Source organism: Chiloscyllium plagiosum, chromosome 14 (assembly GCF_004010195.1).
Source record: "Chiloscyllium plagiosum isolate BGI_BamShark_2017 chromosome 14, ASM401019v2, whole genome shotgun sequence".
NCBI classification, from domain to species: Eukaryota; Metazoa; Chordata; class Chondrichthyes; order Orectolobiformes; family Hemiscylliidae; genus Chiloscyllium; species Chiloscyllium plagiosum.
Window position 1 is genome coordinate 64,040,156 of NC_057723.1, and position 16,311 is coordinate 64,056,466.

The 16,311-nt window shown below is 44.2% G+C and overlaps 1 protein-coding gene across 4 annotated transcripts in view; it reads right to left on the bottom strand.

Moving 5' to 3' along the window:
- LOC122556773 (Kv channel-interacting protein 1-like) overlaps window positions 1–16,311 on the bottom strand; it is a 315,700-nt gene that overhangs the window by 247,670 nt on the left and 51,719 nt on the right. The window contains exon 1 of one of the 4 annotated variants that reach the window (XM_043703919.1): window positions 1,892–2,552. The exons of 1 other annotated variant lie outside the window; for it this stretch is intronic. In XM_043703919.1, the coding sequence (XP_043559854.1) occupies window positions 1,892–1,994 (103 nt within the window). In that variant the 5' untranslated portion in view covers window positions 1,995–2,552. Of the gene's footprint in view, window positions 1–1,891; window positions 2,553–16,311 lie in introns of those variants that run through there. 2 more of the 4 variants (XM_043703921.1, XM_043703918.1) reach the window with 2 other exon arrangements.

Genomic DNA, 16,311 nt, shown 5'->3' on the forward strand with positions numbered 1-16,311 from the left:
GCCCTTCTAGCCTGCACCACCATTCAATATGATCATGGCTGATCATCTTTAATCAGTATCCTGTTCCTGCCTTATCTCCATAACCCTTGATCACACTATCCTTGAGAGCTCTATCAACTCTTTCTTAAATGAATCCAGAGAGTGGGCCTCCACTGCCCTCTGGGGCAGAGCATTCCACACATCCACCACTCTCTGGGTGAAGAAGTTTCTCCTCATCTTTGTCTTAAATGGTCTACCCCATATTTTTAAGCTGTGTCCTCTGGTTCGGCACTCACCCATCAGCGGAAACATGTTTCCTGCTGCCAGAGTGTCCAATCCTTTCATAATCTTATATGTCTCAATCAGATCCCCTCTCAGTCTTCTAAACTCAAGGGTATACAAGCCCAGTCGCTTCATTCTTTCAGTGTAAGGTAATTCCGCCATTCCAGGAATTGACCTCGTGAACCTATGCTGCACTCCCTCAATAGCCAGAATGTCTTTCCTCAAATAAAGACAGAGACATACAAGATAATCAGAGGGTTAGATAGAGTGGACAGGGAGAGTCTTTTTCCAAGTACGGGGATGGCAAACATGAGGGGACAAAACTTTAAAGTGAGGCGGAGATAGGTATAAGACAGATGTCAGAGGTAGTTTCTTTACTCAGAGAATAGTAAGAGTATGGAATGCTTTGCCTGCAACGGTAGTAGATTCGCCAAGTTTAAGTGCATTTAAGTTGTCATTGGACAGGCATATGGACGTACATGGAATAGTGTAGTTGGGATGGGCTTCAGATTAGTATGACAGGGTGGCGCAACATCGAGGGCTGAAGGGCCTGTACTGTGCTGTAATGTTCTATGTCTTTTTCCTTGGGTGGGGGAGTCCCGAATTAGAGGGAATAAGTTTAGGGTGAGAGGGGAAAAATTTAAAAGGGACGTAAGGGGCAACTTTTACATACAGAGGGTGATGTGTGCATGGAATGAGTTGTTAGAGGAAATGGTGGAGGCTGGTACAATTGCAGCATTTAAAAGGCATCTGGATGGGTATATGCATAGGGAGGGTTTAAGAGGGATATGGGCCAAATGATGGCAAATTGATTAATTTGGGATTAATTTGTTTCTCTGCTGTACATCTCTATGACTACTTTATTTCACTATCTTCCTGCGTCTGTTCCATTATGTTAATAGGTAATTTCCTTTCCATTACTGGGTTTGTAACACTATATTGCTAGGTTTATTACACTATATTACTGGGTAAATATACATTGCTGGTTTTATTGCACTATATTACTAGACGATTACACAAAAGTAATACTATTTTACTGGGTAATAACACGATATTACAATTCTACTACATTGTATAATTGATATGTGATACTATATACTGTCCATTTCTGAACAAGGGTCACTGTTAGACCTGCTGAGATTTTTCAACAGTTTCTGTTTTGCTACTATATTACTATGTTTCTTTCTTAGTGGGAATGTTCACAACGTTAGTGGATAAGTTTCCTTATATTAATCGCTACGTTTCAGTTCATCACTTTGTAAGTTTTAGTTTATTATCGGACGCATTTCCAGTTGGGTTTCGGTAATATTGCTATGTACCCCCTGTAATTATTTCAGATTCGCCCCATTCTGCAACATCAGCTGGTGTACCAAGCGCACAAAAGCCATCTCACACTGCCCACCATCAGCTGCAACAGTTTTTTTTAAAATCCACTCTGCATGTATTATTCTACAAACAGCACAGGATTTCACATGAACTTGAAATCAAGCAAGCAGGGAATCAACCCTTCAGTGCAGAAACAAAGCGTCTATTCCGGGCGATGACCCGCTTCAGTGAACGTGCCTTCTTCACTCAGGGAAAATGAAGACGTGAAGCAAATCACAGGCTGTGACTGCTCCCAGCACCTTACCTCTTGAATGTCTCCTCTGTTTTGTTGGCAGGGATAGCGTACCCATCACTGCGCCCATTCTGAATGGCTTTCTCGTTCTCTTGCACTCAGTTCCTTTTTGCATTCAGCTGTGAAGGCGAGCTGGACCCACAAGTGTGTTCGGGAAAGCCAGGCACCTGGTGTGACTTCTACCTTTGCACAGACACACACGTGTCTGTGAGACTGATTGTGAATGCTGTGCACTGTTACTCCTCCAGCGTGAGTTCAAGGCTACTTCAATTCCCTCAGCTGAACACTGTGGGCTGTCACACAGCTACATTGACTGACGCAGCCGCCGGATCGAAACGGAAACTAATGCTGTCTGCACTCTCGTTTACACCAGCTCATAGCACTCACTACCAGAAGCTGCTGTGCTCTCAACCAGCGCATACCAAACAGCCTTTTCACAGGCAGTGACAGGCCCACGGGACTAGGGGGGGAGTGGACCAGGTTACTAATGGCATCACCACATCCCGAACGCGGTGTAACTCTGCTGAAAATTTCAACCACTGCACACGATGCTGCCACCTCCATCAATCTCACATCGCGTGGATGAACCCTAGACTCCCTACAGCGTGGAAGCAGGCCATTCGGCCCATCGAGTTTACAAAGGATACCCCATTCAGACCGACCACCCTACCCTGTAACCCGGCATTCCCCCTGGCCGATCCACCTAACCTGCACATTTTTGGACTGTGGGAGGAAACCAGCAGACACAGGGAGAATGTGCAAACTCCACACAGTCGACCCGGACCCTAGCGTTGTGAGGCAGCAGTGCTTACCACTGAGCCACCTGCCGCCCCAATTTCCAGACTCACAATTCCCACTCTGCACTCAAGTCCCAGAGGCACCTCTCCCTCTGTACTCAAATCCCACAACCCCTCTCCCCCATACTCAAATCCCAGACCCGTCCTCCCTCTATACTCAAACCCCAGAGACACCTCTCCCTCTATACTCAAATCCCAGATCTCCTCTCCCTCGTTTCTCCAATCCCACACTTCTCTCTCCGTCTATACTCAAATCCCACAGCCCATCTCCCTCTACACTCAAATTCCAGACTTACCTTCAATACTCAAATCAGGGAGAGATATTTTCCTGTCTGTTTTCAATTCCCAGAGACCTCTCCCTCTGTACTCAAAATTGGCAGGTGTGTAACGAGCAGTAATGTCCCAGACTGGTGTATCATACGCCAGTGTACAAGCATCATGGTGAGCTGAGTAATAATAGTGGGTAACTAGCTCTGGAGAATGGGAGTGTTACAGATGTGTGAGTAATGTACGAGTTTGCAATGGGTGGTGTGCAACAGACACTGTACAATGTATGATTGTGCAATGGACAATGTGCAACATATGAGTGTGCAATAGATGGTGTGCAATGGGTATGAGTGCTTCACAGGGAGGTATTTCAAGAGTAAATGTATCACAGGTCATGTATAATGTGCAGACATTTAACTAATGGTTGTGTAATTGGTTAATGTGCAATGGACAGGTGTATAATGGATAGGTATATATTGGGTGGCAGTATCGTGGATGGGTTGTACACTACGCGGGCTGTGTACTAGGAGCAGGTTGCATAATGGGTGGCTTGTATACTGGGTAAGCTCCGTACTGGGTGGCTTGTATACTTGGTAAGCTATATACCAGGTGGCTGATATACTGGGTAAACTATATACTGGCTGGCATGTATACAGAATGGCTTGTATACTGGGGAAGCTATATACCGGGTGGCTTATATACTGGGTAATCTATATACCGAGTGGCTTGTATACTGGGGAAGCTATATGCCGAATGGCTTGTATACTGGGGAAGCTATATACCAGGAGGCTTGTATACTGAGTAAGTTACATACCGGGTGGCTTGTATTCTGGGTAAGCTATATACTAGGAGGCTTGTATACTGGGTAAACTGTATACCGGCTGGCATGTATAGTGAGTAAGCAATATACCAGTGGCTTGTATACTTGGTAAGCTATACACAGGGTGGCTTGTATACTGGGTAAGCCATATACCAAGTGGCTTGTTAACTTGGTAAGCTATATACCAGGTGGCTTGTATACTTGGTAAGCTATATACCGAGTGGCTTGTATACTGAGTAAGCTATATACTGAGTAGCATGTAAACTGGGCAAGCTATATACAGGGTGTCTTGTATACTGTGTAAGCTATATACCGAGTGGCTTGTATGCTGGGTAAGCTTTATACTGGGTGGATTGTATACTGGGTAAGTTATATACTGAGTGGCTTGTATACTGGAAAAGATATGTACAGGGTGGCTTGCATACTGGGTGAGCTATATACTGAGTGGTTTGTATACTGGGTAAGCTCTATACCGGGTGGCTTGTATACTGGGTAAACTATTTACGGGGTGGATTGTATACTGGGTAAGTTATATACCGGGTGGCTTGTATACTGAGTAAGCTATATACTGAGTAGCATGTAAACTGGGTAAACTATATACAGGGTGGTTTGTATACTGTGTAAGCTATATACCGAGTGGCTTGTATACTGGGTAAGCTATATACCAGGTGGCTTGTATACTAGTTAAGCTATATACCAGGAGGCTTGTATACTTGGTAAGCTATGTACCAAGTGGCTTGTATACTGGGTAAGCTATATACCAGGTGGCTTGTATACTGGGTAAGCTATATACCAAGTGGCTTGTACACTGGGTAAGCTCTATACCGGGTAGCTTGTATACTGTGTAAGTTATATATCAGGTGGCTTGTGTACTGAGTACGCTATATACCAAGTGGCTTGTATACTGGGTAAGCTATATACCGGGGGGCTTGTAAACTGATAAGCTATATACTGAGTGGCCTGTATACTATGTGAGCTATATACCGGATGGCTTGTATACTAGGTAAGCTATATACCGGGTGGCCTGTGTACTGGGTAAGCTATATATTGGGTGGCTTTTATACTGGTTAAGCTATATACCAAGTGGCTTGTACACTGGGTAAGTTATATAACTGGTGGCTTGTATACTGTGTAAGCTATATACCGGATGGCTTGTATAATTGGTAAGCTATATACTGAGTGGCTTGTATACTGGGTAAGTTATATACCTGGTGGCTTGTATACTGTGTAAGCTATATACCAGATGGTTTGTATACTTGGTAAGCTATATACTGAGTGGCTTGTATACTGGGTAAGCTATATACCGGATGGCTTGTATACTTGGTAAGCTATATACTGAGTGGCTTGTATACTTGATAAGCTATATACCGAGTGGCTTGTATAAAGGGTAACGTATTAGGTTAGATTACCTACAGCGTAGAAACAAGCCCTTCGGCCCAACAAGTTCACATTGACCCGCCGAAGCGCAACCCAGACCCATTCCCTACATTTACCCCTTCACCTAACACTACGGACAATTTAGCATGGCCGATTCACCTAACCTGCACATTTTTTTTGGATTGTGGGAGGAAACCGGAGCACCCAGAGAAAACCCATGCAGACACGGAGAGAATGTGCAAATTCCACACAAAGAATCGCCTGAGGCAGGAATTGAACCTGGGTCTCTGGCGCTGTGAGGCAGCAGTGCTAACCACTGTGCCACCGTGCCACCCATAATATATACCAAGTGGATTGTATACTGTGTAAGCTATATACCGGGAGGCTTGTATACTGGGTAAGCTATATACCGTGTGGCTTGTATACTGGGTAAACTATATACCGAGTTGCTTGTACTTGGTAAGCTATATACCAGGTGGCTTGTATACTTGGTAAGCTAAATACCAAGTGGCCTGTGTACTGGGTAAGCAATACATCGGGTGGCTTGTATATTGGGTAAGCGATATACCAAGTGGCTTGTATACTGTGTAAGCTATACACCGGGTGGCTTGTGTACTGGGTAAGCTACATACCGGGCAGCTTGTATACTGGGTAAGCTATATACCAGATGGCTTGTGTACTGGGTAAGCTATATATCAAGGGGCTAGTATACTGGGTAAGCTCTATACCGGGTGGCTTGTATACTGTGTAAGTTATATACCGGGTGAATTTTGTACTGTGTAAGCTATATACTGGGCGGCATGTATACTGGGTAAGTACTATACCGGGTGGCTTGTATACTGTGTAATTGATATACCAGGTGGCTTAAGTACTGGGTAAGCTATATACCGGGTGGCTTATATACTGGGTATGCTCTATACCGGGTGGCTTGTATACTGTGTAAGTTATATACCAGGTGGCTTGTGTACAGAGTACGTTATATACTGAGTGGCTTGTATACTGGGTAAGTTATATACTGGATGGCTTGTATACTGGGTAAGTTATATACCGGGTGTCTTGTATACTGAGTAAACTATATACCAGGTGGCACGTGTTCTGGGCACGCTATGTACCGAGTGGCTTGTATACTGGGTAAGCTATATACCAGATGGTTTGTATACTTGGTAAGCTGCATACCCGGTGGCTCGTATACTGGGTAAGCTATAGACCGAGTAGCTTGTATACTGAGTAAGCTATATACCGGGTGTCTTGTAATCTTGGTAAGCTATATACCGGGTGGCATTTATACTGGGTAATCTATATACTATGTGGCTTGTATACCAGGTAAGATATATACCAAGTGGTTTGTATACTGTGTAAGCTACATACCGAGTGGCTTGTATACTGTGTAACCTACATACCAGGTGGCTTGTATACTGTGTAAGCTATATACCGGGTGGCTTGTATACTGGGTAAACTATATACCAAGTGGCTTGTATACTGGGTAAGCTATATACCGGGTGGCTTGTATGCTGGGTAAACTATATACTCGGTGGCTTGTATACTGGGTAAGCTATATACCGAGTGGCTTATATATTGGGTAACCGGTATACCAGGTGGCTTGTATACTGGGTAAGCTATATACCGAGTAGCTTGTATACTGAGTAAGCTATATACCGGGTGTCTTGTAATCTTGGTAAACTATATACCGGGTGGCATTTATACTGGGTAATCTATATACTATGTGGCTTGTATACCAGGTAAGATATATACCAAGTGGTTTGTATACTGTGTAAGCTACATACCGAGTGGCTTGTATACTGTGTAACCTACATACCAGGTGGCTTGTATACTGTGTAAGCTATATACCGGGTGGCTTGTATACTGGGTAAACTATATACCAAGTGGCTTGTATACTGGGTAAGGTATACACCGCATGGCTAGTATACTGAGTAAGTTATATACCAGATGGTTTGTTTACAGGGTAAGCTATATACAAAGTGGCTTGTATACTGGGTAAGCTACATACTGGGTGGCTTGTATACTGTCTAAGCTATATACCGAGGGGCTTGTCTACTGGGTAACCTATATACCAGGTGGCTTGTATACTGGGTAACCTATATACCAGGTGGTTTATTTACTTGGTAAGCTATATACTGGGTGGCTTGTATACTGGGTAAACTATATACAAAGTGGCTTGTATACTGGGTAAGCCATTTACCCGCTGGCTTGTATACTTGGTAAGTTATATACCGGGTGGCTTGTATACTTGCTAAGCTATATACCGAGCGGTGTGCATACTGGGTAAGCTATACACCGCGTGGCTTGTATAATGGGTAAGCTATATAACAGCTGGTTTGTATACAGGGTATGCTATTTACCAAGTGGCTTGTACATTGGGTAAGCTATATACCGGGTGGCTTGTAAACTGGGTAAGCTGCATACCGGGTGGCTTGTATACCGGGGAAGCTATATACCAGATGGCTTGCATACTGGGTAAGCTATATACCCAGTGGCTTGTATACTGGGTAAGCTGCATACCGGGTGGCTTGTATGCTGGGCAAGCTATATACCGGATGGCTTGCATACTGGGTAAGCTATATATCGGGTGGATTGTATACTGTATAAGCTATATACCAGGTGGATTGTATACTGTGTAAGCTATATACCAGATGGCTTGTATACTTGGTAAACTATATACCAGATGGTTTGTATCCTTGGTAAGCTATATACCGAGTGGCTTATGTACTGGGTAAGCTATATACCAAGTGGCTTGTATTGTGGGTAAACTATATACTGGGTTGCTTGTACTTGGTAAGTTATATACCAGGTGGCTTGTATACTTGGTAAGCTATATACCGAGTGGTTTGTATACCGGGTAAGCTACATACCAGGTGGATTGTATACTGTGTAAGCTATATAACGGGTAGCTTGTATACTTGGAATGTTATATACTCGGTGGCTTGTATACTGGGTAAGCTATATACTGAGTGGTTTGTATAGTGGGTAAGCTATATACCAGGTGGCTTGTATACTGGGGAGGCTATATGACAAGTGGATTGTGTACGGGGTAAGCTATATACCGAGAAGTTTATATACTGGGTAATTGTATTACAGGTGGCTTGTACACTGGGTAAGCTGCATACCGGGTGTCTTGTAATCTTGTTAAGCTATATACTGGGTGGCTTTTATATGGGGTACGTTTTATACTGAGTGGCTTGTATACTAGGTAAGATATATACCGCGTGGCTTGCATACTGGGTAAGCTATATACCGAATGGCTTGTATACTGGGTAAGCTATATACCGGGTGGATTGTATACTGTATAAGCTATATACTGGATGGCTTGTATATTTGGTAAACTATATACCAGATGGTTTGTATCCTTGGTAAGCTATATACCGAGTGGCTTGTACACTGTATCAGCTATATACTGGTTTGCTTGTATACTTGGTAAGCTATATACTGGGTGGCTTGTATAGTGGGTAAACTATATACTGGGTAGCTTGTACTTGGTAAGCTATATACCAGGTGGATTGTATACTTGGTAAGCTATATACCGAGTGGTTTGTATAGTGGGTAAGCTATATACCGGGTGGCTTGTATACTGGGTAAGCTATATACCGAGCGGCTAATATGCTGGGTAATTGTATACCAGGCGGCTTGTATACTGGGTAACCTATATACCAGGTGGCTTGTATACTGGGTAAGCAATATACAGAGTAGGTTGTATACTGAGTAATCTATATCCCGGGTGTCTTGTGATCTTGGTAAGCCATATACCGAGTGGTTTGTATAGTGGGTAAGCTTTATACCGGGTGGCTTGTATACTGGGTAAGCTATATACTGGGTGGCTTGTATATTGTGTAAGCTATATACTGGGTGGCTTGTATACTTGGTAAGCTATACACCGGGTGGATCGTTTACCTGGTAAACTATATACCAGGTGGCTTGTATACTTGGTATCCTATATACCGGGTGGCTTGTATACTGGGTAAGCTATATACCGAGCGGCTAATATGCTGGGTAATTGTATACCAAGTGGCTTGTATACTGGGTAACCTATATACCAGGTGGCTTGTATACTGGGTAAGCAATATACAGAGTAGGTTGTATACTGAGTAATCTATATCCCGGGTGTCTTGTGATCTTGGTAAGCTATATACCGGGTGGCTTTCGTACTGGGTAAGCTATATACTGAATGGCGTGTATACCAGGTAAGATATATATACCAAATGGCTTGTATGCAGTGTAAGCTATTTACTAAGTGGCTTGTATACTGGGTAACCTATATACCAGGTGGCTTGTTTACTTGGTAAGCTATATACCGGGTGGCTTGTATACTGGGTAAACTAAATACCAAATGGCTTGTATACTGGGTAAGCTATATACCGGGTGGATTGTGTACTGTATAAGCTATATACTGGATGGCTTGTATACTTGGTAAACTATATACCAGATGGTTTGTATCCTTGGTAAGCTATATACTGAGTGGCTTGTACACTGTATCAGCTATATACCGGTTTGCTTGTATACTTGGTAAGCTATATACTGGGTGGCTTGTATAGTGGGTAAACTATATACCGGGTAGCTTGTACTTGGTAAGCTATATACCAGGTGGCTTGTATACTTGGTAAGCTATATACCGAGTGGTTTGTATAGTGGGTAAGCTATATACTGGGTGGCTTGTATACCGGGTAAGCTATATACCAGGTGGAATGTATACTGTGTAAGCTATATAACGGGTAGCTTGTATACTTGATATGCTATATACTGGGTGGCTTGTATACTGGGTAAGCTATATACTGGGTGGCTTGTATATTAGGTAAGCTATATACTTTACTCAGTATACAAGCTACTCGGTATATTGCTTACCCAGTATACAAGCCACCTGGTATATAGTTTACCAGGTAAACGATCCACCCGGTGTATAGCTTACCAAGTATACAAGCCACCCAGTATATAGCTTACCCAGTACGAAAGCCACCCGGTATATAGCTTACCAAGATTACAAGACACCCGGGATATAGTTTACTCAGTATACAAGCTACTCGGTATATTGCTTACCCAGTATACAAGCCACCTGGTATATAGGTTACCCAGTATACAAGCCGCCTGGTATACAATTACCCAGCATATTAGCCGCTCGGTATATAGCTTACCCAGTATACAAGCCACCCGGTATATAGGATACCAAGTATACAAGCCACCTAATATGCTGGGTAATTGTATACCAGGCGGCTTGTATACTGGGTAACCTATATACCAGGTGGCTTGTATACTGGGTAAGCAATATACCGAGTAGCTTGTATACTGAGTAAACTATATCCCGGGTGTCTTGTAATCTTGGTAAGCTATATACCGGGTGGCTTTCGTACTGGGTAAGCTATATACTGGGTGGCTTGTATACCAGGTAAGATATATATACCAAATGGCTTGTATGCAGTGTAAGCTATTTACCGAGTGGCTTGTATACTGGGTAACCTATATACCAGGTGGCTTGTTTACTTGGTAAGCTATATACCGGGTGGCTTGTATACTGGGTAAACTATATACCAAATGGCTTGTATACTGGGTAAGCCATTTACCCTGTGGCTTGTATACTTGATAAGCTATATACTAGGTGGCTTGTATACTTGCTGAGCTATATACCGAGCGGCTTGCATACTGGGTAAGCTATATACCGTGTGGCTTGTATAATGAGTAAACTATATACCATGTGGTTTATTTACAGGGTAAGCTATATACCAAGTGGCTTGTATACTGGGTAAGCTACATACCGGGTGGCTTGTATACTTGGTAAGCTATATACTGGGTGGCTTGTATACTTGGTAAGCTATATACCAAGTGGCATGTATACTGGGTAAGCTTTAAACCGTGTGGATTGTATACTGGGTAAGTTATATACCAGGTGGTTTGTATACTGGGTAAGCTGCATACCGGATGGCTTGTATACGTGGTAAGCTATATACCGGGTGGCTTGTATACTTGGTAAGCTATATACCGAGTGGCATGCATACTGGGTAAGCTATACACCGCGTGGATTGTATACTGGGTAAGTTATATCACAGGTGGTTTGTATACAGGGTAAACTATCTACCAAGTGGCTTGTACATTGGGTAAGCTATATACCGGGTGGCTTGTATACTGGGTAAGCTATATACCAAGTGGCTTGTATACTGGGTAAGCTATATACCGGGTGGATTGTATACTGTATAAGCTATATACTGGGTGGATTGTATACTGTGTAAACTATATACCGGATGGCTTGTATACTTGGTAAACTATGTACCAGATACCAGATGGTTTGTATCCTTGGTAAGCTATATACCGAGTGGCTTATGTACTGGGTAAGCTGTATACCGAGTGGCTTGTGTATTGGGTAAGCTATATACCGGGCGGCTTGTATGTAGCTATATACCGAATAGCTTGTATACAGGGTAAACTATATACCGGGTTGCTTGTACTTGGTAAGTTATATACCAGGTGGCTTGTACACTTGGTAAGCGATATAGTGAGTGGTTTGTATTGTGGGTAAGCTATATAACGGGTAGCTTGTATACTGGGTAAGCTATATACCAGGTGGATTGTATACTTGGTAAGGTATACACCAGGTGGCTTGTATACTGGGTAAGCTATATACCGAGTGGCTTGTGTACTGGGTAAGCTATATACCGGGCGGCTTGGATGCTGGGTAAGCTATATACCAAGCGGCTTATATACTGGGTAGTTGTATACCAGGTGGCTTGTGTACTGGGTAAGCTATATACCGAGTCGCTTGTATACAGGGTAAGTTATATAGCGAGTGGCTTGTATACTGGCAGTTATAAGCCGGGTGGCTTGTATACTGGGTAAACTATATACCGCGTGGCTTGTATACTGAGTAAGCTATATACCAGGTCATTTGTATACAGTGTAAGCTATATACCAAGTCGCTTGAACAGTGGGTATACAGTATACTAGGTGGCTTGTATACTGGGTAAGCTACATACCGGGTTTGAATCCCGCCACTACCAAGATGGCGGCTGTTCTACCGCAGGCAGTTGAACATAGCAGAACCTCAGCCGGCCCTATGCGTTTTATTTGGTAAGCTATATACCAGGTGGCTTGTATATTTGCTAAGCTATATACCGAGCGGCATGCATACTGGGTAAGCTATACACCGCGTGGCTTATATACTGAGTAAGCTATATACCAGGTGGTTTGTATACAGGATAAGCTATCTACCAAGTGGATTGTACACTGGGTAAGCTATATACCGCTTGGCTTGTATACTGGGTAAGCTATATACCAAGTGGCTTGTACACTGGGTAAGCTACATAACAAGTGGCTTGTATACTGGGTAAGCTACATACCAAGTGGCTTGTATACTGTGTGAGCTATATACCAGGTAGCTTGTATACTTGGTAAGCTATATACCAAGTGGCTTGTATACTGGGTAAGCTATATACCGAGTGGCTTGTATACTGGGTAAGCTGTATACCGGGTGCCTTGTATACTGAGTAAGCTATATACTGGGTGGTTTGTAATCTTGGTAAGCTATATACCAGGAGGCTTGTATACTTGGTATTCTATATACCGAGTGGCTTGTATACTGGGTAAGCTGTATACCGGGTGACTTGTATACTGAGTAAGCTACATACCGAGTGGTTTGTATACTGTGCAAGTTATAAGCTGGGTGCCTTGTATACTGGGTAAACTCTATACCGGGTGGCTTGTATACTGGGTAAGCTATGTACTGGGTGGCTTATATACTTGGTAAGCTATACACCGGATGGTTCGTATACCTGGTAAACTATATACCAGATGGCTTGTATACTTGGTATCCTATATACCGGGTGGCTTGTATACTGGGTAAGCTATATACCGAGTGGCTTGTATACTGGGTAAGTTATAAGCTGGGTGCCTTGTATACTGCGTAAACCCTATACCAGGTGGCTTGTATACTGGGTAAGCTATGTACTAGGTGGCCTATATGCTGGGTAAACTATATACCAATTGGCTTGTATACTTGGTAAGCTATGTATCAGGTGGCTTGCATACTTGGTAAGCTATATACTGAGTGACTTGTATTCTGGGTAAGCTATATCCCAATTGGCTTGTATACTGGGTAAGCTATATACCGAGTAGATTGTATACTGGGTAAGTTATAAACTGGGTGGCTTGTATACTGGGTAAGCTGTATACCGAATGGCTTGTATACTGGGTATGTTATATACCGCGTGGCTTGTATGCTGAGTAAGCTATATACTCGGTGGTTTGTATACAGGGTAAGCTATATATCAAGTGGCTTGAACACTGGGTAAGTTGTATACTGAGTGGCTTGTATACTGGGTAAGCTATATAACAAGTGGCTTGTATACTGGGTAAGCTATATACCGAGTGACTTGTATACTGCAAGAACTGTATACCGAGTGACTTGTATGCTGCGTGAACTATATTCCGAGTGGCTTGTACACTGCGTGAACTATTTTCCAAGTGGCTTGTATACTATGTGAACTATATACCAAGTGACTTGTATACTGCATGAACTATATACCGAGTGGCTGTATAATGAGTAGCTTGTAGAATCACAGAATCCCAACAGTAGAGGCCATTCAGTTCATCGAGTCTGCACTGACTCCCAGTACAGCATCCCACCCAGACACCCACCACTGTGCAAACCGCAGCCCCCCCACCCGCCAATCCCGACTCCACCAACCTCTATCCCTGCTTTTCCCATGGCCAATCCACCTAGCCTACACATCTACACATCCCTGGACACAACACAGCAATTTAGCATGCTCAATTCACCTAACCTCCACAGCTTTAGGCAGTGGCAGGAAACCAGAGCACCTGAAGGAAACTCACGCAGACACAGAGAGAATGTGCAAACTCCACTGATAGTCGCCTTAGGCTGGAATCGCTCCTGGGTTCCTCGCAACGCAAGGCATCGGGCTAACCCCTGCAGCTGTGAGGTTTGTATCGTGGGTTGGGTTGTAAAATGACAGTGTGGTAAACTGGATGGGCAGTAAAATGGTATAAAGAGGATCGGTTTCGTTCAGTTGGCTGGATGGTTAATTTGCAAAGCAACTCTCCTTCTCAACCTCTCTCCTCGCCCAAGGTATGGTAACCCTCAGGTTAAATCACCAGCAGTCAACTCTCTCAAATGACAGAGCAGCCCTATGGTCAAACTACAGTGGCACAAAAATGTTGTATATCAGGTGGTTTGTATACTGGGTTGGTTGTGTGTTATGTGAGTGATATCATGGCTGAGACATATTAGATGGATGGTATGATGGATTGATTGTCTATCTTACTGTTAATGTCCCAGGCATCATCATCACCTTTCTCCCTCACCACCAGAACAGACCCAGCAGCAGTGGCAGCAGAGTGATATACAGTTGGAGGAAGATGCTCTGGGAGTCCACAGCATTGACTCCCAACACCGTGAAGTCTCATGGCATAAGGTTAAATAACAAGGAAAACCTCCTGCTGATTACCACGCTCCATCTTCCATCAGCTGATGAATCAGTACTCCCCCCACATTCAATAACTGTTGGAGGAAGCACAGAGGATGGCAAGGGTGCGGAATGTACTCTGGATGGGGGATTACAATGCCCACCACAAACAGCATGACTGATCGACCTGGTCATGTCTTAAAGGACATAGCTGCATCAACTGGGTCTGCAGTACATGGTGAGGGAACCAACCAGAGGGAAAAACATACTTGACCTGATCCTTACCAATCTGCCAGCTGCAGATATATCTGTCCATGGCAGTATCAGTAAGAGTGGCCATCATACAGTCCTTATGGAGATGAAGTCTTGCCTTCACTTCAGCAGCACAGAATCATACTCTAACACAATCTACTATTACCATCAAGCCACGGGATCAGCCCTGTTTCAATGAAAAGTGTCAGAAGGCGTGCCAAGACAAGCAAATGATATACCTAAAAACGAGGTGTCAGTCTGGTGAAGCAAACTGCTGTGTTATACATGACCTGTAAAACATCTGCTACTGAAATACTTAACTGTGAAATACTCATTCTTACAAACCATACATACTCCTCCCATAATAAACCCACTCCTGATATTCCTACCTCTTTACTCTCATCAGTATATAGCCACCTAATAAAGATAGGCCTGTTACAACCTACTTAGTGTGGAAACAGGCCTTTTGGCCCAACAAGTCCACATTGACCCTCTGAAGAGTAACCCACCCAGACCCATTCTCCCCCCCCATTATTCCACATTTACCACTGATTCATGCACCTAACCTATGTGACAATTTTGCATGGCCAATTCAGCTAACCCGTGTTTCTTTGGATTGTGGGAGGAAACTGGAGTACCCAGAGGAAACCCACGCAGACACAAGGAGAAATTGCAAACTCCACACAGACAGTCATCCTGAGGATGGAATTGAACCCAAGTCCCTGGTGCTGTGAGGCAGCAGTGCTAACCACTGAACCACTGTGGGTTGGGGGAATCCATCAGAAAACAAAAACATGCCCACTGATTCTCCTACTGCACCCAGTGTCAGAACGGGCACAGCAGCATCACTGACAGAATCTGATTGTTGGGAGCGCTGGTGCCCTTGCTGGTGCCTCTGCAAGTTGCTGGACCATGTGAACCTGCGCCCACATTTGGGATAGGCGAACAGCCTCTCCCTGGTATAGACCCGCTGCTGCCTCAGCAGGTCGGAGGAGCAGCTAAAGCTCTTCCTGCATGTAGGGCAGCTGAAAGGCTTCTCACCCGTGTGGTGCCACCAGTTGGCCATGAGGGTGGAGACATGGGTAAAGACCTTCCCGCACTCAACACAGGCAAAAAGCCTCTCTCTGGTGTGGACCCGATGGTGAGCCAGCAGGAGGGAGGCCTGGGTGAAGGCCTTCCCGTACTTGGGTTAGGAGAAAGGCCTCTCCCTGGTGTGACCCTGCCGGTGGGCCACAGGGTGAAGGCCTGGGTGTAGCCCTTCCTGCAATCGGGCAGGAGAATGGCCTCTCTCCGGTACGGAGAAAGTGAGGTCTGCAGATGCTGGAGATCAAAGTTGAAACTTTATTGCTGGAACAGCACAGCAGGTCAGGCAGCATCCAGGGAACAGGAGATTCGACGCTTCGGGCACAGGCCCTTCTTCAGGAAAGGGCCTGTGCCCGAAACGTCGAATCTCCTGTTCCCCGGATGCTGCCTGACCTGCTGTGCTGTTCCAGCAATAAA